Consider the following 22,086-nt stretch of genomic DNA (forward strand, 5'->3'; position numbering starts at 1 on the left):
GGCGCCCCGGCCCTCCCCGCCCCCGCCCCCCGCCCTCCCCGCAGGTTCGGGAAGCCGCGGGTGTCCGACCTGCGTGAAGTGGACCTGTTCCCGGCGGCGCAGCGGCAGCTGGAGGCGGTGCAGCTGGGCCTGGCGCAGGAGCTGCTGGGCCTCGGGCTGCTGGAGCGGGAGAGGAACCTGTCGCCGACCGACCGGCCCGAGTACAGCCCCAGCCAGTGCCAGGAGGCGCGCCTGGGGCACTTCCGCCTCTTCTCTGGCACCAAGGTTCGGTGGCCGCTGCGCCCCAGGGCGCCGGGTCCGCGAACGTGCACGCGTCCGCATCAGGGCTCTGGGCGTGCGCCGTGCAGGGGAGGGGGCCGGCCGGGAGCCCCAGCTGGGGTACCCGGCCGGCGGGCCCAATCAGTTCCTCCCGCTGTGAGGCAGTGCACAGTCGGGGCGACGTGGGCGTTCGTGGTCCCCGCACCGGCCCCACATTTGGAGGAGCAGAAGGGGTGGGCGTTGGTTGTGCCGGCGGGTGGACAGACAGACAGACTAGAGGTAAAACGTAGTCAATTTTATTCTCCTTAAACCACAAAATAGAGTCTTTGGTTGTACAAACATCACTAGTTACAGTCTCGCCAGGAGGTCCCGGCTGGGGAGGGGGCAGTTAGCGGCCAGAACTCCTGAGGGGGACCTCTTTAAAATGCTAATGGCCAGGTTAAAAGACTCGAGGCAAGGGTGGTGTTGGAGCTGGCAGGGCCCCCACCCCAAGTCGGGGGAAGTACCCTGACCCTCTAGGAGGGCACCGGGCCCAGGCCCCGGCGCCCCGGCCGGACGGCGCGGCGGCTGCTGCACAGGGCCACCTCCTCGGGGCCCGCGGCGCCTGGAGAAGGCCTGCCCAGAAGCACCATGGCCACCTCTCCGTCCTCCTCTGGCAGACCTGGCCGACGGGGGCAGGGAGTGAGCTGATGGGCCCTGGGCACCCTGGGAGCACCCGGGGCCGCGCCTGCCGACTCACCAGGGCTCGGAGACGGTTCCAAGGACCTCAGCTCCTCAGCAAAATCTGGGGACTGTCATGGGGAGAAGGGCTGCTCAGGGCTCCGCCCCGGACCTGCCTGAAACCACCCACCTGAGCCTGGGTGGGTCCCTGCTGAGCCCTGGCTGGAGGATGGGGGGTGGGCCACAGAGAGACAGGGAGGGTGCCAGAGGAGGGGACAGGGCTGGGTGACAGGCACAGCAGAAAGGTGGCAGGAGCTGGTTGGGCTGTCTTGCAGAAGGGCCAGGAGGGCCCGGTACCTGCATGTCAAAGACAGGTCTGGAAGAGGGGAGGGCTGCAAACACCCTGTAGTCAAACTTCCTCCCAGACAAGGCCTTGAAAGGACAGCGTGCGGAGAGAGGTACAGAGCGTCAGAAGAAAGAGGGGTGGGGGAGTCTGGGTCCCTGCCCCCCACCAGGGGAGGAGTGCAGGGAAGGGTGACAGCCATTGGTTCCTCACCAAGCGTCCCGGGGAGGTGCCGGTCTGGAGGCCGAGGTCTGGAGGGACAAGAAGTGGACGTCGGGAGAGGTCCGCGCCGCAGGCTGAGCCCCCCGCCTCCCCACGACGCACAGACCTTCCAAGGGGGTGGGTGACGGGGTGGGCGCGGGCGAGGGGGCCTCGGCCAGGCGCTCCAGAGGCCCCCGCTTGCTTCGGCCCTCCTGAGACTTGCTGAGGACCATCTGTGCGCGGAGGGCGTCCTGTTCCAGAGACTTCATCCTGCAGGCAGGGGAGCGGAGGGCGGGCTGGGCAGGGTCGGAGGGCGGGGAAGGGGGCGGGGCGGGAGCAGCGCGGGGCGGGGCCTCACCTGGCCGCCCTCCACAGCGCGCGCTTCTCGGCCTCCAGGGCGCGGCGCTCCGCCGGGGACAGGGTCCGCTCAGGCGCCGGCAGCTCCGGGCTCTGCACGCGCAGCCGCTCCTGGTGGCGCCGCTCGGCCTTGGCCGTCCGCACCGGAGCGCCGCCTCCCTGCGGCGGGGGGGACGCGGGGCCAAGCCTGGGCCGGGCGACAGGAGAGCCGGGTGGAGGGGCGCCGCGCGGGCGGAGAGCGGGGAGGGGGCGACGCTGGGGGGCGGCCCCTCCCCCCGCTCACCCTGCGGCGGGGCCCCGGCCGGCCCAGGGCAGCTCCTCCTCGGGCTCCTCGTCCTCGGGGGCCTCGCCTTCCGTGCGCCCCGCGTCCGCCGCGTCCCCCGCCGCCTCGCGCAGCATCTGCGTCCTCTTCTGTTGCAGCTTTCGGGCTTGGGGGGGGGGGGGGTAGGGGAGGGGCGGGTCAGGCCGCGAGCCGGTGCTCCCCTCCCCGACCCCCCCCCCCACCCAGTCGGCTGCTCACCTTCCTCCTCCTGCATCTTCCGCAGGTCGTCGGCACCCACCAGCGACACGCGCTTAGGGGGACCCCCCGTGTGGGGCACCCGCACCTCCAGCTCGAAGTACTTCTGCCGCTCGCGGAAGGACAGCTGCTCCGGGGAGGCCGTGGGCCCAGGCGTGGGGGGCTGGGGAGAGCGCGCCCTGAGAGCCGGTCCCTCGGGTCTCGCACCCCGGCAGGAACATGCAGCAGGGGACCGGTGGGCCGCTCACCACCTACCTGGGCAGGGGCCTCCAGGGGCGGGTGCAGGCCGGGCACGGCAGCGAAGGTCCTGTACGCCTGCTTCACGTTGGCGGGCAGCTCGTCAGGGGAGGGCGGGGAGGGGGGCTGGCGGACGGGGCACAGTGAGCTGTGTGGTGGCAGCTGTCCCGGCTGCAGCCACCACCCGTCCCACCACCAGCTGTCCTTGCTGACTGCCTCCCCTCCCGCCCCCCGCCCCCAGGGGTCAGGGCACTCACGGATTGGGGATCACCTCTGCCCCTGAGGGCTGGGGAGCCCCTTGGCCAGGCCTGAGCCACTGGCTGGATCACCCCAGGCTTTGTCTGCAAAGGGCAGATGCAGGGGCCAGAAGGAGGAATCGGTTCAGGTGAGGGGATGTGAGGATGGAGGGGAGGGCGGGGAAAAAAGAGAGATGGAGCCAAGGTGGGCGGCTGGGTGGGTGTCCAGGGTGTGAGGCCAACACTCACCCATCTGCCGTGTCGGGAAGGGGCAGAGGCTGGGAGCTGGGCTCCAAGCTGGCACTTCCAGTCCCCACCCCGACCCTGCCACCAGGCGAGAGGGGGGTGCCCACGGCCTGGCCCTCCCCATACAGCAGAACCGGGGAGCCTCTGCAAGCAGGTGGGGATGGGGGCAGGGCCAAGCTGGCCCCCAGGGGCTCCCAGACGGGAGGACGGATGGGGGTGAGGCCACCCTGACCACCCACAGCCCATCTGCCCAGGGAAGCCACAGGAGCTCCCCAGCCCCACGCCACCCAGCTCTGCCAGGAAGGGGCCCACAGGTTGTGTCCTCAAGAGTGACGGATGGCAGCTGGGGGGAGGCGCTGTCCCCTGGCAACCCCCTTCCCAGAGGAGGGGGCTCTGCAGGCAGCACCCCTCTGGAGTCCTCCACCCTCCCACCCCGTGTGCACTCACCTGCTGGTGGCCAGGGGAACAGGGGGCCTCAGTCATCTTCCCGCCGCTTGCCCCAGACGGCACCTGGAGGAGCCGAGTGGTGGGTGGGATGAGGGCTGGGCAGGGCTGGGGCCCCACAAGGAGGACCTGGGGGGTGGGGTGCTTGCTTTGGCAGCAGAGGCTGGTCCTCAGCTCCCTGACCTGACCAGCCCAGGGAACATCCCGAGACAGGCGGGCTTTCCCCACGGCGGGGCCACCCACCCTCCCCGTGAGCCGCAGAGATCCATGAGCCAGGGAGGCCCCGACTGCTGCCAGCCGCCCCTGCAGCTGTGCCCCTTCTTGGTCAGAGGACACTGGGCTCCCACCCATCCTGGGGACTTCCTGCTCTTGCCTGTTTGTGGCCAAGGGAGGGAGGGTCTTCACAAAGCCCCTGAGCGGGCTCCCTCAGCCCCCAGGCCCCACCCGGCCTCTCACCCAGCGCAGCCTCCCCACTGCAACTCCTGGAGCCTCCTCCCGACCACTCACGGTCGGTCCTGCGGGGTCTCCCAGCAGCAGCTGGTGGGGCACACCCTCCGGGAGGGGTTATTTCTAGCTTTTGGGAGAGGAATGAGAAGCACACGCCTCCCGTCCGGCGTCCCCACCCCCAGCTGGGAGCGCTGGGCCTCCTCGCCAGCCACGGTCTCCGGGGCTCCGGCAGCTGCTCCAGCCCGTCCTCCCCACCGTGGCTGGGGCCCGATCCCACCCTGACCACTCCGGTGGCCTCAAGCTGCCCCTGCCCTGCAAGGGTCTCAGGCGGAGGGAAGGAGGTTAAGACGGGGGCAGGACTGACGGACAGGTAAGCAGACAGAGGCCAGGACAGGGGTGTGACAATCAGGGACTGACCCTCTGCACATTGCCGGCGCTGGGTGTGGCGGCCAGGGCACGGCAGTCCAGCTTCAGGCTCTCCAGGCTCCGACCCTGGGGAGCAGAGTGGACACAGGGCTACCAGGGGCTGTGCCTGCCGCCGAGTGTGGGACGCGCAGCTGCGAGGGGGGCGGGGTGGGCAGCCAGAGCTCGGAGCCACGGGCCCACGTGCGGAGAAGCCCACCGTGCAGGGCAGGGACAACCCGGACACTCACCACGGCCTCCGGCCCCCTCTGTGGGGTCTGTCCAGGCAGCTCCTTCTCCTGTGAGCAGAGACAGTGGTCAGCACTGACGGCCTTAGGCTCCCGAGCCCTGGGGCTGCTGGCTGCAGGCGGTTCTGACCTTGCCGGGGCCCTCGGGGCTCAGCTCCCGGTCGATGGAGGAGATGCTTTCCAGGCTGTTCCGGCGGCCAATGCCCGCTGCAAAGGGGTTGGCGATGACGCCTGGGGACACCTGCGGGAGGAGCGGGCTGAGTGACCACACGTACCTGAGGTGGCCTCTGGGGGCGGGCTCTGTGAGCAGCGCCGCCGCCCACTCAGGACGCCATGCCATCATCCTGTCTGTGACTCGGGGCACCCACAGGTCACGTCTGTACACTGCGTGCACCAGAGGATGTTCTGATGCGGGGCAGGATTCCCAGGCGGTGACGCTGGGCCATGGGGCGGAAAAGGCTGGCCACGTAACAATCAGCCCGGGGAGCAAAGAACCGACAACAAGATGGCGGGGGTGTGGCTGACGGCACAGAGAGGGACTGAGGCGGAAGTCCAGGCGGCAAGGAGGCCAACACTGGTTCTCACACCAGAAAAGTCTGTTCGAATATGGAAGAGCTGATCCGTGGTGTTGACTGGAATGAGTGATAAAGGCATGATGGGAACACACGCTTTTCCAGAACTACAGAGATAATCGCGGATGCAAACGTGCCTACATTCACAGGTGTGATTCCAGCCACTGAGAGGTCCTGAGACCATGACACCCCGACAGCCGTGGGCATGCCCAGGGCCCAGATTCTGGCTTCTAAGTATCACTTCCCACTAAAGGAGCCAGTGCTCCTGGGTGGGAAAGTATGAAATGACCCCAGACATCTTGTGCCAGAAAGTAAGCTGCTTAAAGGAAGGTGGGTCATGCTAACAGGGCCAGGGCCAGCCAGAAGCCTCTCTCATCAGCCAAGTCTGGGGTGGCTTGAGCAGCAAAATCAACAGCAGTAGTGACAAACTATCACCCGTGAAGTAAAATGGAAACTGGCAAATCTATGCTAAGGAAGAAGGGAAAACCCCTCGTCAGGGCAGGAAGCCGCCCAATACATGTGGAAGGAACAACGGGGACGGCGCACGAGCTACCACCAGGGACCGAGGCATGGACAGCAGCGGGGCTGATACTTGGGGGGGGCCCAGCGAAGAGCAGGGCAGTTACACAGTCTCACAGCGCCTCCCCACAAAGCACCTGTTAATTTCAAGGGGAAAGAGTCACTTTGCGGTGGAGCAACCCGGAGACGCCCCCGTGGAGAGGGTCACTGACGGGACACCACCATCCATGCGTCCTGGTGGGAGGCCCTTGAAGACAGTGTCACCTCTGTGATAACCCTGCCAAAAAGGCATCCACTGAAGCCCGTCCTGAGGAAACACTGGACAGACCCACAGCGAGGGCTGTTCCACACAGTGGTGGCCTGTGCTCGTCCGAAGTTCAAGGCCAGAGTCAGGGAGACGTGAGCAGGCGTGGCAACCAGACACCCGCATGCCCCCGACCGTGGCCTTTGGCGTTGCCCCAAGACCGCTGGTGGGACGCACATGGGGCCTCTGAGTGAGTGTTCTTGACGCTTTCCTACAACTTTAAAATTATTTTATATACTTGCTTATCTTTCAGAAATAAAGAATGGCAGGAGAAAGCAACACTAAGGCAGATGATGGCCTGTGGGGCGGAGACGGGACTGATTCCTCAAGGTGCGTGTCCATAGTTTTGGCTTTGGGGCCACATAAGACTTAGAAACATCTTTTAAAGTCATCTCTAAAAACGGAAAACAAGTAAGCCTAACTGTATGTCAAGTTGGCAGTAGAACAATTCAGAGAATTATTTAAAGTGACTTAAACACACAGTATTTTGACTGTGCCTCCTCGGTGGATAAACCCTAAGGACATGAAGAAATGTAAGATGCTATTAATGGGGACTTCCCTGGCGGTCCAGTGGTTGGGACTCCATGCTCCTAATGCAGGGGGCCCAGGTTCCACCCCTGGTCAGGGAACTAGATCCCGCATGCTGCAACTAAGAGCCTGCGTTCCACAATGAAGATCCCACATGCAACTTCAACTGAGACCCGGTGTAGCCAAATAAATTTTAAAAAAAAAGATGCTATTAATGGTTTCATTATTAGCAATAATATTGATATTGCTTTTTGAAATTATAATTATGGTAATGTTATTTAATTTACTGAAACAGTTTTTAAGATGAGAAAAATACAAATATAAAATCAAAAAAGTCAAAACGCTGTAACCTTAAATATGAATTGAAAGTAACAGTACAAATTCATGATTTTTCTCCTTCCAAAAATATCCACTTCCCAGGATTCATGTGCCGCAGAGGCCCAGAAGCAACGACAGCTCAGAGCCACAAGCACCAGGCCAGTGACAGCTCTGAACCCCACGCCCAGGGCTGGGGCAGGAAATACATGGACACCTGGTCACACCAGAGAGCAGGACGCTAACGAACGACAGGTGTCACACTCAAAGGACACGGGAGCCACACTGCCCAACGAGGACGGCACACCGAGAATACACAGACCCTAAAAACAAAGACAGAAAAACACCTCTGTAGGCATCTTTGGGGTTTTCCAAGGCACCAGCTTGTTATTTAAAAAATCAACAAATGAAAGGAAAGAATCAAAGTATTTATCACACCTCTCCTGTATAAAATCTTATTTTAGGATTAAAAAAATAGCTGATAAAGAAAATTTCTTCCTTACAGAAAGGTCAGTAGAATAACTAAAAGCAACAGACATAGAAGGAGTAACTGAAGCATTCTTCCTTAGAGCAGTAATCGAGGAAATACTGAAAAAGAAAGACAGTCTTGATCAAAATCCTAAAGCTGGTTACTTGAAAAGTCCGTTCAAATACACAGGACTTTGGTGAGTATGATGAAAAGGAAGAGGCAACAGAAATCAGATCAAAAAGGTGACAGGACCACAGAAGAGAAGAGGCGGAGGAGAGAGAACATCCCCGACCCTGCACCAACGTGCCGAGCACTACAGCGAGGAGGCGTCCTGGAAAGCGCACAGCGGCCCCCGAGGCCCTGCAGCCGGAGACCGGCCACCAGGGCTGTCCGCTGTACAGGAGCCCCCAGGGGCTGCGGCCCAAGAGCAAGACAGGCAGGTACTGACGAGAGTCCGCCCCACACCGTGCAGAGCGCCGCGGAGGAGGGGCAGGGCGCGGGCTGGCACGAAGGTGGGTCTGCAGAATCCAATCAAAGTTCGGGGAAATGGCTGCAAACTCTGATTCCTACAGGGGTCGAACGGGTCAATGCAGATGAGTCAGGTGGGCCGAGGTTAAGAGAAATGGGGGTGGGGGGACGAATGGTGTTACCCCTTTTCCTTTCATGCACCAAGCCAGCCAGAGGAAACCTGTGCGCTGAGCCTCAACCCCAGTTGGCACAGGGCTGTAAAAACCATCAATGAAGGGACTTCAGAAAACTCAACACCCACTTCAGAGAATAATTCTTACAGGTTATAAATGGAAACAGCCCTCCATATTAAAAAAAAATGTTATATAAACTACAGCCTGGAAGTCGGCACAAGGGAAGGCCACTGGCCACCACCACCACCGGGTCCCGGGGGGACGGAGGGGCCTGACCTCCCAGGAAAAGGGGACCCGCAGCCACCAATCGGGCCGCACGCAGGGCTTCCGCTAGGGGATGAAAGAAAGTCACTGACGAGAATAAGGAAACGAGCAACCTATGAATGTGCTTGGGGAAAACTTACACAGTCAGAGATCAAAGCTAATCCCTGAGTTCCAACCAACTTTTGTTAGGGAACTTGGCAGGTCCATTTAGGAAACACATGAAAACAGACTAAAACTTTTCAAAAGAAGAAAAAAAAGTGGGTGACTTCACCGGTTAGGTCTTGAAACACAGTCTAAAGTGGCTATACTGAGGACAGCAGCATTGGCCCAAGAGCGCGTCCGGCTCCCCAGGGCCCCATCCTGGGCCACAGGAATGCGGATCTGACCCACAAGGAAGTCAGATTTCCCCAAATCAGTGGGAGAATGACAGACGTTTTAGTGCATACCATTGGGACAAAAGATCTATTTGCTTGAAAAGCAATTCCAGGTGGATTACAGAGCTGTATGTTTCCTAAAAAAGTGCTTTGACAATCTTGCAACAGAGAAGATTTTCCTAAGCAAAAACCAAACCCAGAGATCATAAAGAAGTTTGGAAGACTTAATTCATAGAAGTCTCCATTTCTGTAACCCCAGAGAGGCCATTCCTAAACAGCAAAAGACAAAACCACTCATGCCCTATGTAATAAAAGACTGAAACTTACAACACAAAGGAGCAACTGCAAGTTACAGGAGTTACATGAATTAGTGACTAAAGACAAACTCCCAAAAGGAAAAGGACGAGAAAACGAGATGGCACTGCCTGCCAGATCCCACAGAAACAGAAGCTGGTGCTGCCTGAGGCTGGGAGGGGGTGGGAGACAGGGCAAGCCTGTGGCCTCTGGCCCAGCACCCACTCTTCCAGGACTCTTTCCTGCAGAAACTCCCCCCGAAGCATAAAGATGGGCTCCTGGGCGCTCTGGCTGGTAACACAGCACAGATACAGCAACACTGGAGAGAAGGCCAGATGCAGGAAGTCAAAGAACAACCAGCAGAACACAGTGAAGGCCCCCTGTAAAGTCTGGAACACACCAGCCCCTACCCTTTACCATGAAGCTGTATTTATTCTCTTTCTTTGTACAAAAAGCTTTAAAATAAGTAAACGTATGGACTAAAACACTTAAATACACGTTTTAATTAAGTAAATGGAAGGCAAAGCCTTCTCTGGAAACCTGAGAGAGACTGCTCCCCAGAAACGACAGGGTTCCAGTGACTACACAAGAGATGTGGGCACGGAAGCCAGCAGAGGGTAGCCCCAGAACCCCGGGAGTGGGGCCTCCAGCCCAGCATCCAGCCCTGGAGCAAAGAACACGAATGCAGAGTCCTTCCCCGTGCAGGAGACAACACACAGAACGAGGGTGACCCCTCCCCGGCAGCGCAGGGAAAGTGGGGCAGTAAGTCACCATCCCAAAGATCCACTGCAGGCCAAACCAAGGTGACTGCCCCATCGCAGAGGTTGTGCCAGCAAGGGCACCCTCAGGGTGGAGCTGGCAGCCACTGCAGGTGACGAGCCTTCGGAGGCCCGGGCGGGCATCAGCTTATGCCGGGGGCCCGGGGACAGACGTGGAGAAAACAAAACGGAAAAGAGCAGGACAGCGGGACCCTCCCGAGCAGAGGGGACGCTGAGGCTCGGAAGCCAGGCCTGTCCAGGACACAGACCGGGCCAGGCACCAGGCCTCCAGAGCCCAGACACTCTCCAGGGGGCTAGGAGGGAGGACAGCTGGGTTCCGCCACAGGCCCACCTGGGATGGGGGGATCCTGGGCGCCGAGCTCCCTGCTGAGGCGCTGCCAGGAAGAGCAGGACGGCGCCTGGGCCAGCAGGATGGGGTCCTGTGCGAGTCTGCAGGGAGGCCGTGTGCCCGGCTCTGCGCCATCCTGCCCTGGCCCAGCGGCCACACGGTACAGGTACTGCTCACCTGGAGGCAGGTGACTCAGCCTTTTCTTTCAAGACACGACCAGGCCGTCTGTGCACATGCTTCGTCCAACCTGGGCCAGAGCCTCCACAGGCCATGAGCGGTGGCCAAGACCAGGGCCCGGCACCGCCCTGGTCACCCCTGGGGCTGACTCACGATGGCCGAGCGCTTCCCAGGCTTGGAGGCGGAAAGGGTCAGCTCTCCCGGCCCGCACAGGGTCAGGTCACCAGGACCCCTCCAGGGAAGGACCCAGTCCCCGTGGCAGAGCACCGGCCGGGCGGGGGCACTGACCTCGGGGGCGCTGGTGTCGAAGCCATCACAGACAAGCACAGTCAGGGTGTCGCCCACGCTGCGTAGCAGCTGCACGGCTTCGCCGTGCGTCAGGCCCAGCAAGCTCTGCTGGTTCACCTCCAGCAGCCGCAGCCCCACCCGCAGGCGGCCATCTCGCCCGGCTGCTCCTGTGGGGCTCACCTGTGGGGAGACCCGGCCCCAGAGCTCAGGACCAGCCCATGCCGGAGCCCCCTTCTGCCCCGAGGAATGCAGTGGAGCGGGGCCGACGAGGCGGGGCGCTCACCTTGGAGATGAAGATGCCCTCGTCCGTGGGGTCATAGGGGTTCCCTGCGTGGCCCTTGGCGCCCCCACGGATGCTGATGCCCAGCTTCTCTCCAGGGGCCTTCTGGATACAGAGCTCCCGCATGCCCGGGGGCGGCGGGTCCCTCCGCACGAGCAGGACCAGCTCCAGGCAGGGCCGGAGCAGGGCGCTGACCGCTTCCTGGTGGGTGGCGTCCCGCACATCCTGCCCATTCACTCCCAGGATGCGGTCCCCAACCCGCAGGCCACTGCGTGCAGCCAGGCCCCGGGGGAGCACCTGTTGGGGGAGGGTGGTGCGCAGTGGGCTGGGGCTCTGGCTGCCCTGTGCTTGGGCTGGGCCCCCTGTGCACAAAGATGCCTGCGGGATCCGCTCTACCTTAGAGATGAACACGCCGGGCTCCTGGACACCAAATGGGTGGCTGGAGTGGTCAGAGCCCCCGACAATGCTGAGCCCCAAGGGGCCCCCAGCTCTCGGCAGACAGATCTCCTGGGGACATGGAGGGGTGGGAGGAGTGGCTGGAACAGGCCTGGCAAAGTACCAAAGGGGCGCTTTCCAAGCCCAGAGAGTGTGTGGGATCAGGGCGCTCCACTGCAGGGAGGCCGTTTTGCGGTGCACAAGAGACCACAGGATGAGGAGACCCGCTACTGAACGATGCCCCGGTGTCCTGGAGCCGCAGAGGGTGTAAGTACTTGCTTTCCCACCGGTGCGGCTAGCACCCCATACCTAAAGCCGTGTGGACGTGGAGGAGGGGGCCGGGGGGTGGTTAAGGGTGGGGACTGGGGTCTCACCTCCACTGGGTACGGCCCCTCCAGGGCAGCGGCCAGCAAACTGGGGGCCAGCCTTAGCGGCCCAGGCTCCCCAGGGGTGGCAGTGGCCACGGTGGTGGTGGTAGCAGCAGGGGGTGGGGGGGAGTGTGGTGGAGGACCGGGGGCAAGTGGCCCCCCGGCCTCCCGTTCCAGCAGCAGGGCGATGGTGGGAGAGGCAGCGGTCAGCAGGGAGACAGCGTGGTCGTGCCTGGCCTCCGTCATGTCCACCCCGTTGATCTGCAAGAGTGTGGCCAGTCAGGGGGCCCCATGGGGTGAGTGAGGCAGCTGGGTAATGGGAGGGCCCCTCTGCCCCCACTCACGGAGAGGACGCGATCGCCGACCTGCAGGGTGCCCGCCCGGTGGGCGGCGCCCCCCTCAGCAATTCGGGAGATGAAGATACCCTGCAGGAGAGAGGGAAGGAGAGCTCTTTACCGCAGTCTGGCCTGGTCCTGCCCCCCAGCACCCCTCCCTGGCCCCGCCCACCCGCCTCACCGGGTCTCCAGCCCGGTAGGGTGTGGAGCCTTTCCCCCCAGCGATGCTGAAGCCCAACCCCTTCTCGCTGCGCACGAGGCAGGCCACGTGGCGCTGGCGGAGGGGCCCGGGGGGCTCGGGCTGGAGCAGGGGCAGGCGCAGGCCGCCTCCCCACCGCTCCCGGGGGCTGTAGTCGTCCTCAGGCCGCAGAGGCGTGACGGTGACCGCGTTCTCGGGCTCCACCATACGCTCCCGCCACAGCCGCATGTGCACCGTGGTGCCCGCCCCACGCAGCGCCTCCACGGCCTGCTGGTGCTCGGCGTCCTGCAAGGCCACGCCGTTCACCTGCAGGCCACAGCGCTCGTCAGGGCAGGCCCCTCTACGGGTGGGCAGGCAGAGCAGGGGACAGGCCACAAGGCAAGTGGTGGGCCGTCACTGCCCCTGCTTGCGGGCACTGGCTATCTACGAGCCCACCACCTGTGCAAGCCCAGGGCCAGGGCACCAGCAGGCCGAGAAGAGCAGGCGGAGGCCCCTCCTGCTGGTCCACACCTGGCTTCCCAGATCTGGAAACCCCTGCCACGTTCTCATCTGAGCAATCCCACAGCCAAGCGTGCCCGTGCTTTCTGGGCTTCTGGCCCCTTGCTTCCACCCTGACCCTGACTCAGGCTCTCCCAGACATCGGGGTACAGCAGTTCCTCCATAAAATTCGGGTGTAGGAGCAGCCCCGCCTGGCCCTGCAGCCTTCTGTCCACTGGCCCCCCTGCCCCGTGGGCCAGGCACGCTGCCCCCAGACCCTGCCCTGTCGTGGCAGCTGTGAGCACCGGCACGTGGCCTCCCATGATGAGCTCACCTGCCAGGGCTGGGTGGCCAGGTGCACAGGCAGGGGCTCCAGGGCAGGAACCAACCCGCCACCCAGACGTGTTAGAAGTCTGAGCCCCTCCTAGACCAGCCCTCAGGAGCGGATTCCTCCTTGAGATCTCTGCTCCTGGCATGGCCAGAGCCCCACCCCACCAGGCCTCCCGCCCAGACGGGGGTCTCTGCCTCAGGGGCTGGCATCTGGGCCCCCTGAAGCTCTGGCTAATGAGCTGCACGCCTCACCAAGGGTCCTGTGCTTGGGGCTCTCAGGAGAAGAGCTGGCTGCGGGAGAAGCAGCCGAGCACCCGACAGCCAGGATGTGAGGCCCCGAGAGCCCAGTGCTTCACTCAGACAGGGGCCGGGGGCTGCCAACTCACCTCGAGGAGCTTGTCGCCTACTCGGACCCCAGCCTGAGCCGCAGGGCCCTCCTCAGATACCCGGGAGATGAATATGCCCTGGAGAATAAACAAGAACTGAGCCCGAGCGCATAGGCAGAGACCACGGAGGGGCCTCCACCCTGCCCTTCTGGGGGAGGGGCCCTTGGCAGCTTTGCGAGGCCCAGAGGCCCCCCAATCTGGGCTGCAGAGACGCCCAAGGGTGCGGGAGAAGCAGAAGTGGGCCTGGGGTGGTCAGAGGGGCTGGGCGCGGGCCGTCGCGAGGTCCCGGGTGTCAGGGAGCGAGAAGGTGCCGGTCAAAAGCTTCCAGACAATTTTGACCCCATGCCTAGCACAGCGGCAACTAGCGAAAGAAGGCAAGGCTGAAGAAGACTGCGGGCAGACGGGGCAGCCCCGACCTCCAGATCCCCGTTCGTTCTCTGGGGGACGGGGACCCCAGAGTCCTCAGGACCACCAAGCGGCGCAAGCAGGACGGAGTGGGCAGGGCAGCAGCGGCTCCTCACCTCGTCGTCGCCCTTGTAGGGGGTGGAGCCCTTGCCGCCCGCGATGCTGATGCCCAGGCCCCCCGTCTGCCGCACAATGGTGAGCGTCAGCTGGAAGCAGAACAGACACACGGTGTCCAAAGAGGGCCGAGGGAGCGGGGCTGCCGGTGGACTCAGCGGGAGGCGGGGAGGGCCCAGTCCCCTCCGGCCACCGACCACCTCTCCCAGGGCTGGCTCGGGCCACAGAGGAGCTGGACGGGGCGGGTGATGCCGGGGCTTGAGGGAGTACAACCCGGAGAGAGCCCTCGCCTGAGGGTGACGAGGCTGCCTAACAGTGCCAGGGCCGGGGTGCCGCAGGCAGGGAGGTGGGAGACGCCCAGCACCCCCCCGAGATCGGCCACCCTCACCTGGAGGCCAGCGCCCTGTCCCCCCCATCTGTGCCAGAGGGCCGTCAGGCGCCCCAGGCCCTGGCTCTGAGGTGGCAGGAGGAGGCCTGCGCAGGAGCGGGGCAAGGAGACGCAGAGCCCGCAGCCCGGGAAGCGAGGCCAGCGGCAGCCTGGGGTACAGAGCACAGAGCGGCAAGCGAGTACAGACCTCTTCTTCCTCAACGCGAGCGGGCTCTATCAGCAGGTTATTGGCCTGGTCAAACGACACCCCCTGTCAGGACAGGACCAGCAAGGGCATGCAGGTCAGCCACGCCCAGCCCCGCCACCGCCTCGCCCGGCCCCACCACGAGCAGGAAAGAGAGAAAAGACCACACCAAGCTCCCACAGCCTGAGTGCCGGGCCCTTCCTGCCTGTGCCTGTGCCTGTGCCTGGCGCTGCCCCCAGGCGCGGGGTCCCCTCCAGTCTGGAGGCCTGGCTGCTTCTGCCAACCTGCCAAACGGGGTCACAGGGGGGCACCACCGCGGGCTGAGCCTAGGCCTGGCTGTCCCGGTTTTGACTGTCCAAGGCCCCCTCGGCTGTCACGGCATCGTGCCGCCGTGCTCAGGGCAGAATCGCTGACGCCGCAGACACAGGGGCGCTGCGGGAGAGGGGCAGCCCACGGAGGAGACCGGACCCCAGGAGCCCCGTGAGAGCCACCTGAGGACCAGGACAAGGAGGCGGGTGAGGGCCCCACGGCTGGCCTGAAGGCCAGCCCTCAGGAGAGCCAGGGAAGGCAGAGGAGCCCGGGCAGAGAAGGAGTGGCCTCCAGAGCCCTGGGATGGGGCTGCGAGGCCAGCAGGGAGCTCTGGGTGGAGTCAGCAGCCAGCCTGGGGAGGAGGGCGGGCAGGTGGGGACAGGCACCTCCCTCACCAGCTGGTTTCAAGACACGGGCCTCGAGTGTCACCTGAGATCCCGCCAGCGTGGACCGAGGGGCCTGGCCGGCCCGGCTTGGGCTGGCGCATGGGGTTAGACCCACCTTGACAGAGGGTGCAGAGGCCACGGCCTCCTCCCTCTCCTCCTCCTCCTCGTCCGCCTCCTCGGCTCCTGCCGCTGCTTCCTCCTCCTCCTCGTCTTCCTCTTCCTCCTCCTCCTCGGCTCGAGGAGCCCAGGGCACGTGGGGGCCATTGTGCCAGCCCCCAGACCCTACTGGGCCCTCACTATCTGGCTGTGTCCCCTGCAGCAGGGCCACCACGGCCTCGGGCTGGGGCAGCTTGGAGATCTTGAAGTGCTTCTTGTAGTGGGGCGTGTCCTTGCGGATAAGCCTCTGTCTCTCACCCGGCAGGGGCCAGGGGGCCTCCAGCTGCCCCTCCTCGCTCTCGCCATCCTCCCTGGGCAGGAGCAGCGTGTCCTCCGCGAAGCGCACTGTGGGCTGCGAGAGGCCGAGCGAGAGGACGTCGGTCTGGCCCAACCCCACTCGGGCCCAGGGAAGGTGGCAGCAGACAGGGGCTCTGAGAGGCTCCCCGCCGCTCGGATCAGAGAAGGATGGGGATCGGGGCGCCAGGAGGCTCTGCCCACCCCGTGCACTGTGCTCTCAGCAGCCTGATGCTGGGGTTCCCGTCAGGGCCACGATAAAGGTCCCTCGGGGGTCTGGGAACAACCCAAAAGGGGGATGTGAGGCGGTGACGGATGTGGGAGGGCAGGGCCCATGCCAAACTTGGCCATGGGGTGGAGGCCCTCATCCCCAGGCCCTCACCCTGCCTGGGGTAGCATGGCTCCTGCTGGGCTCCACATAGGAAAGAGCACACCTGCGGGACCCACCTGCACCTTGACTGGTCCTGACAGCAACCTGCTTGGGAAGGAGGAGGGGCAGGGGGAGGCAGGCCCACCCCTGGGCAAGCAGTCTCCAAGACCAGTCTCACCTCCTCATAGATCTCCTCTACGACCTCCTCCTGGGTGGTTGGCGTGGATTCCTGCTGGCTCGGCCCCTCCACCTCGGCCAGCGGGCCCTCGGGCTCACCCTGGGAGGCTGTGCTGGCAGACAGGTGCGAGTCCGCACTCAGGCCAGACTCGGTGCTCAGCCTCTTCTCCTGTGGCGGGGTCAGGTGGTGGGTCAGGCCGCCTACCGGGGGACTCCACAGTGCAGGCCACTCACCCCGGGGCTCCCTGCTGCCTGACCACAGCACCTCGTGGGCTCCCCCTCCCAGCTGCCCCTACCCTGCAGGGAGTGGAATCTGTGCTCAGCCCTCTGGGGTGCCCACTGTCCCACCCCCAGGGAAGCCAAGCTCCACCAAACAGCTATGGGCACACAAAGGCACTGTTCTGTGTTGCGGACCCTCGAAGGTCTTGCGAGTACCCACGATGACACCAGCACGGGGAAGGGCAGGCACCCCCACGTGAGCGCGCCTCTGCAGACGAGCCGCGGCAGCTTCCCAGGGGGGAAGGCTCTGTGTCACAGACACAGGCCCTGCCACTTGTCCCCCAGGCACCAGCTGCCCTGCTGTACCCCAGGGGCCCTGAAGCCTCCCCTGACCCTGCTACCAAAACTCCTGAATGAGTGGAGTTAGGCCTGCCTGGTTCTGGCCCCAGCCTCCTTCACAAAAGCTGACAACATAGGCGCCCAAGAAAGACGCCACAGGGAATGGGCCCACTACTCGGTCCCCTCTGCCAAGGACCCAGCTGCCTCTGGCTCCTCTCTTGTAGCTGCCCGCACGTCCACGCCACACGACCCCCCGTGTCTGCCCGGCAGCCCTCGGTGGAGGCGGCCTGCTCTGCGGGAGGGTGTGGGCGCTTGGCCCTGAGCCGCCCCACTGCAACCTGGAGCCTCTCCTGGCCGGTTCCCCATGCCCACACCGGGACCCGGAACCCTGCACCCAGCCTGGGGCTCCCGAGCAGGAAAGCCCGTAAGGCGGGCATCCCTCCCGCGCCCCGCGGGTCCCCCCAGGCACCTCCTCCGAGGGCGGGGGTGAGGGTGAGCGCTGTGCGGAGTCGGGCCTGCAGGAGGCGGCTTCGCTTCGACGCTCCACACCCCTCTTCATCACCTTGAGCTCGCTGGGGTGAGGCGTAGCCCGACGCTGCAGGCCCTGCAGTGGGCACAGGGGTGAGGGGCGGGGCGGGGCCGGGGTCAGGCGGGGGTGGGGAGGAGGGAGCCCCCCGGGGACCCCACCCCCCCCATACCCGTTTCTCGGCAGCGGCTTCCTCTGCGTCCTCGTCGCCCGCGGGGGCCTCCAGGAACTGGATGACGCTGACGCGGCTGAGCGGGGCGTCACCCCAGCTCTCCGAAGGGCTGCTCCGAGGCCCCGGGTCCTCTGCGGAAGCGCGCATCAAGGGGAAGCCCCGCCCCGCCCGAAGCCACGCCCCATCCCGCCCCCCAGCAACCTACCGAGGCTGGGCAGGGGCTGCTGGGGCAGCAGGTAGCAGGTGAGCACCTTCTCGCCCGTCTGGGCATCGTCCTCAGTCTGGAACCGAAGCATGGGCTGCGCCTGGTTCTCCGCCAGCCACAGGGCCTTCAGGTTGAGGTGCGTGAGTGCGAACGGCAGACTCTGCAGACTGGGGGCCGGGGGCACGGTTAGCTCCGGGTGGGGGAGGTGGGGGGGCACAGCGGGCACGGTCAGCTCAGTGGGAGCCAGGCCGGGCGGGCATGGGGGCTACTCACCGGTTCCCGGCCACATCCAGCACATGCAGCTCGGCCGTGTGGGCGAGCTCCGGCGGCAGGACAGCCAGGCGGTTATCCCTCAAAGAGAGGACGCTGAGTGCCACGCAGCCCCCAATCTCAGGCGGCAGTGCCTCCAGGCGGTTCCGGTCCACGTTGAGGTTGGTCAGCTTGCTCAGCTTCCCCAAGGAGCGGGGCAGGGCCTGGCCGGGAGGAGGGAGGGTCAGAGATAGCAGAAGCCCCCAGGTAGCGTGAGGAGGGAGATGAATGCTCTCACGGGGCGGTCTCTGCCCCTGCTCTGGGGCCCCGACCCCTCCAGCCGCTGGTCTCCGCCACTCTGCACGCCTCCAGACGTCCCCGCCTCTGCATCCCATGCTAACTCTGAAACCAGCCACCAGCGGGGCTGGGCCCCACCGTCAGCAGGTTCTCCGTGAGGATCAGCTCTGACAAGTTCTCACAGTCCCCAATGGCCTCCGTCACCTCGCAGAGGCGATTCTGGTCTACCTTCAAGATGGACAGCTGCTTCAGCTGACCTGGCATTAGGAAAACACGGTGACGGGGCTCAGTGAGGCAGGGAGCCCAGCCACCCACACGACTGAAACAGCCTGCCCCTCACCCTGCCTCCTGTGCCTCGAGAACACTGAGAGCTCACCCCCCAACCCTTGCCATCCTGCTGCCAACCTGACCACGCCCACCAGCTCCCACGCACCCGCTGCCCCCGACCTGCCATCGTGCCCTCACGAGCTCACCATCCCCACTTGCCACCACAAACTGCCTCGGCTTCTCAGGAACAGCACCAGCCATCCCACTCCGGCCTCAGGCCAGTCTCCCCCTCCTCAGGGCTGTGTCCCAAGACCCAGCAAAATCAGGGTCCTTACCCCAGGACCCCTCTCTAGACCTGGGTTCACCACCAGCCACACCCCTCCCAGCACTAACCAATGCCGTCAGGAAGCCGCTGCAGCAAGTTCTGGGAGAGCAGCAGGTCGGTGAGCAGCACCAGCCCCCCGAGTTCCGCAGGCAGCTCCTCCAGCCGGTTCTCTGACACATCCAGGCACACCAGGCGCCGCAGATTCCCGAGTTCCTGGAGGGAGGTGCAGAGAGTCAGGGGACGGACAAGCGTGATGCGGGCGCAGCCACACCCTCACTCACCGGGGGCAGGGCCGACAGCTGGTTCCGGTCCAGCCACAGCTCACGCAGGTTGGGCAGGGCCCCCAGGGTGTCAGGCTGCAAGAAGAGACAGGGACAGAGTGACGGCCAAGGCTCACTTACCCTGCCTGGCCCCGCCCCACCCACGACAGCCCCGCCCTCTCCACACCAGCACTTCCAGATCGTTGCCTCCCAGATCCAGCTGTTCCAGCTTGACCAGGAAAGACAAGGACCTGCAGAGAAAACAGAGCAAGTTCTGTCGTGGCCACACGGCCCGTGGTCCCTGGGGCCAAGAGGCCTAGGCCGGCCGCTGGCAGGGCCAAGCCCACTCACGCAGGCAAGGACTTGAGCAGATTCTCCCGGAGCTCCAAGGTCACCAGGTTGGCGAGACTGAAAAAGATCAGGGCGGGACATGAGAAAGGCAGGACGGTGGGGAGAGGTGCAGGAACAGGGCTCTACTGAGCCCCCCCACCCCCCAAGAATGCACTCACTTGCCCACGTCCCCAGGTAGCGCCTGCAAGGACACATCATTCAGGGCCAGATGAGCCAGGCTGCGCAGCTGAGTGAAACCTTCGGGGAGCCTAAGTGGAGCAAGGGGTCCTCAGATGCCCAGGCAGAGGCTGCAGGACCTCCCAAGCCCCACTACCACCCCTGCCACGGCCACCACCCACCTGGACAAAGGATTCCCACTGAAGTCTGCAATCTCCAGGGCTTTGCAGAACTTGATGCTCTCGGGGATCTCAGGGATGTCTGTGAGGAGAGAGGCGTCACCATGGAGAGATGCCCACAGTCTCCAGGAGCTCAAAGCCCTTCCTGCCACCCTCAGATTCCACCCCAGACCCGCCCCAGGCTCCACACCATTCCGAGACACGTCCAGCTCCACCAGTTGCATGAAGTTGGCCACCTCAGGGGGCAACCGCTGGATCTCGTTGTCACTCAGGCCCAGCTTGCGCAGGTTCAGCAGCCGAAAAAAGGGCTGTGGGCAAGGGGGTAGGGTCAGGGGTGATGGGCCCTGTAGCAGAAGACCCCTCCCTGCTCCAGGCCACACAGGAACCCCGGGTCCTGTCCCATCACCCTGGTCTGCAGTGAGAAATGCAAGGAAACAAAAACAGATACACACACATCTTCCCGCACTTCTGACTTGTGTCACCTCACAGTCATCCTCCCCCATACAACGCCGCCACGTGACTTACCTTACGCGTTCAAGTCTTAGGTGGAAAGTCACTTTTTTTTTCTGACCTGATGAGTCCCTGTTCCCTGTGTTCCCTCAAGGCTCCACCCACCACCTGAATCACCTCTTCCACCCACCCAGCAAGTGGGCCCTCCAAGGCCTGTGGTGGTTTCTGCTACTGCACCCCAGCAACCACCCCAGCCTGAGCCCGTGACAAGAATTTGGCAACTACCAAAACAAAGTATAATGAAAATAGGAGAGGGCCACAGATACGGGTCGCATGCGTGCAGGGGCTGTAGGCAACGTGTGGTGGGACCTGGAGATGACCGTGAGGAGCCCTGGTCCAAGCCCAGAGTGGAGCCACACCCTTTGTGGCACGCAGCCCCCAAGCATTAGGCCACTTTGCACCCCATCTCCAAAACGGAAATCCTTCTGTGGCCTGCTTCCTTTAACCTCCTCTCCCAAGTGGCCTTAAGAGGAGAAAAATAAGTTGTCCAGAAAGAACAAGGCAGCGGGAAGTAGACGCACTACAGACCTGCCAGGAACAAGCACCTCAAGACGACTGCCCCCGACCCCACCCCAGCACCCAGGAGGAAGAGAAGAGCAGTCCGGACAGAAAGTTGGCCTCCCCACCTCCAGAGCAGTCCAGCAAGTTCCTATCCGTCAGTCACGCCGGGTTCACCTTCCACCCTGATGCACTCCAACCCCATCCACCTTCCCCCACGGCTTTCAATCTGCAGCTCCTCCTCTAGGCTGTGACCATCCCCGCCCCCAGGCAGGCACCTGATGACCGCTGCCACCTGGTGCCAGCGCCGGCGGTGGGTGAGGAGGGTGGGGCTGGCCGGGGTGGGGCTCTGGCCAGTAAGAACCATCAGGGCCGACTGGAGACTGCGGTGTCCCGCCCGGGCCAGCGCCTGCTGAGGGCTCAGAGGAGCGGGCTGTCGCAGCCAAGCCGACCCCGCCGACCCGATGCGAGGGCTGGGCCGGCGGCAGGTCCAGCGGCCACTCACCTTGGGCAGCTCACGCAGTTGGTTGGCGTCGAGGAGCAGCTCCTCCAGGCTGCGGCTGTAGCGGTAGATCTCCTCGGGCACGGCCTGCAGCGAGCAGTGCCGCTTGTCCACCGACTCCACGTGCCGGTTGCAGCGCCACAGCGGGATGCACTTGAGCATGGTGCGGGCGGGCGCGGGCTCAGGCGGCGGGCGGGGGGCGGGGCTCGGCCCGCATGAGCGCCGGGCCGGCCCGGGCGGGGGAGGAGCCGGGGGCGGCCCGGGGCGGCGGCGGCGGCGGCGCTGGGCCCGGCCCGCGCTCGGAACGCTCGGACCGCGGCGGCCTGGGCGGGGGGCGCGGCCCGGCCGACGCTCAGACTCTCAGGAGGCGGCGGCGGCCCCGCATCCCGCCCGGCCCACTTGACCCGACCCGTCCGCTTGCCCGCCGCTGTGCCGCAGCCGGAACCGCCGCCACTACCCGCCGGACTGCCCCGCCGACAACCGCCGGCAGCCGCGCAGCCCGCCGGGAAGCCGAGGCCCGCCCTCACCGCTCCTCGCCGCCCCGAACTGCAACCCCCACAAGGCCTCGCGGCGCCGGTGCCTTCGAAGACTCGTAGCGACACCACGCACGGTCTGTCGGGAAGCTCGGGTCCCTCCCCCTGTCGCAAGGCATGGTGGGAGCTGAAGTCCGTTCAAAGCCTGAGCTCCCGCACGCCAGCGCCCCAACCGTTCCCGGGACCGAGGCTCCCTGCCGCCCCTCCCGCCCGCCAGGCCCCCTCCCCGGGCTTGGCTTCAAGACCCCACGATCCTGCCCGCCGCCCCTCTCACAGGGACGTGGGCTCCCGCAGGGTAGGGCGCCGGGCCAAGGCGGCGCTCATTTGCCTGACAGACTAAACGTGTCCCGGGACTTCAGGGGCTCTGGGCCAGCCTTCTCGTAGCACTGCCTGCGCAGGTGACACTGAAGCCCCACAGAGCAGGAAAGCCACCCCCACGTTCCTCCGCGGCCCCATG

At 64.4% G+C, this 22,086-nt stretch overlaps 2 protein-coding genes and 1 long non-coding RNA gene across 22 annotated transcripts in view; 2 read left to right on the forward strand and 1 right to left on the reverse strand.

Annotated features, from left to right (window-relative positions):
• Positions 1-567, forward strand: part of IQANK1 (IQ motif and ankyrin repeat containing 1) — a gene marked incomplete at both ends in the record, with an annotated part of 35,160 nt that extends 34,593 nt beyond the window's left edge. The window contains 1 exon segment of the mRNA XM_082433888.1: positions 45-567. Coding sequence (XP_082290014.1) covers positions 45-567 — 523 coding nt within the window.
• On the reverse strand, positions 539-21,782 carry SCRIB (scribble planar cell polarity protein). Of its 19 annotated transcripts, XM_082434147.1 has the most exons (39): positions 21,100-21,775; positions 19,777-19,894; positions 19,590-19,668; positions 19,410-19,499; positions 19,252-19,308; positions 19,088-19,151; positions 18,922-18,996; positions 18,709-18,853; positions 18,187-18,305; positions 17,776-17,975; positions 17,503-17,669; positions 17,298-17,428; positions 17,069-17,203; positions 16,043-16,210; positions 15,160-15,552; positions 14,353-14,415; positions 13,780-13,869; positions 13,259-13,336; positions 12,048-12,371; positions 11,876-11,956; positions 11,538-11,792; positions 11,125-11,235; positions 10,732-11,025; positions 10,449-10,628; positions 4,727-4,837; positions 4,600-4,647; positions 4,364-4,438; positions 3,956-4,036; positions 3,503-3,565; positions 2,831-2,914; positions 2,592-2,699; positions 2,340-2,499; positions 2,103-2,247; positions 1,821-2,006; positions 1,590-1,732; positions 1,475-1,512; positions 1,276-1,350; positions 998-1,049; positions 539-919 (listed from the first exon to the last, which is right to left on the reverse strand). In XM_082434147.1, the coding sequence occupies exons 1-39, from the start codon at positions 21,256-21,258 to the stop codon at positions 774-776; spliced, it is 5,091 nt and encodes a 1,696-aa protein (XP_082290273.1). In that variant the 5' UTR covers positions 21,259-21,775; the 3' UTR covers positions 539-773. The 19 variants fall into 19 exon arrangements, with proteins under 19 accessions (XP_082290273.1, XP_082290270.1, XP_082290259.1 ...); XM_082434144.1 differs by having other exon boundaries at positions 539-1,049; positions 11,897-11,956; positions 21,100-21,781; XM_082434133.1 differs by having other exon boundaries at positions 539-1,049; positions 21,100-21,777.
• Positions 2,845-10,442, forward strand: LOC309647138. 2 transcript variants are annotated; one of them, XR_014255833.1, is made up of 3 exons: positions 2,845-2,958; positions 6,245-6,321; positions 6,940-10,442. It is a non-coding gene; the product is annotated as an uncharacterized lncRNA (long non-coding RNA). The 2 variants fall into 2 exon arrangements; XR_014255834.1 differs by lacking the exon at positions 2,845-2,958 and adding an exon at positions 4,043-4,316.
• Positions 21,783-22,086: the final 304 nt, after the last annotated feature.

The sequence above is a fragment of the Balaenoptera physalus genome (assembly GCF_965194825.1).
Source record: "Balaenoptera physalus genome assembly, chromosome: 17".
NCBI lineage: Eukaryota > Metazoa > Chordata > Mammalia > Artiodactyla > Balaenopteridae > Balaenoptera > Balaenoptera physalus.

What these genes read in the sequence shown, in the direction of transcription:
- SCRIB (XM_082434133.1), bottom strand. Translation starts at nt 21,258, where the DNA reads ATGCTCAAGTGCATCCCGCTGTGGCGCTGCAACCGGCACGTGGAGTCG. An exon ending in AGTGGGAATCCTTTGTCCAG is followed by an intron (nt 19,500 to 19,589) that starts GTGGGTGGTGGC and finishes TGCTCCACTTAG; the next exon opens with GCTCCCCGAAGGTTTCACTC. An exon ending in CCGGCGTGTTCATCTCTAAG is followed by an intron (nt 11,026 to 11,124) that starts GTAGAGCGGATC and finishes CTCCCCCAACAG; the next exon opens with GTGCTCCCCCGGGGCCTGGC.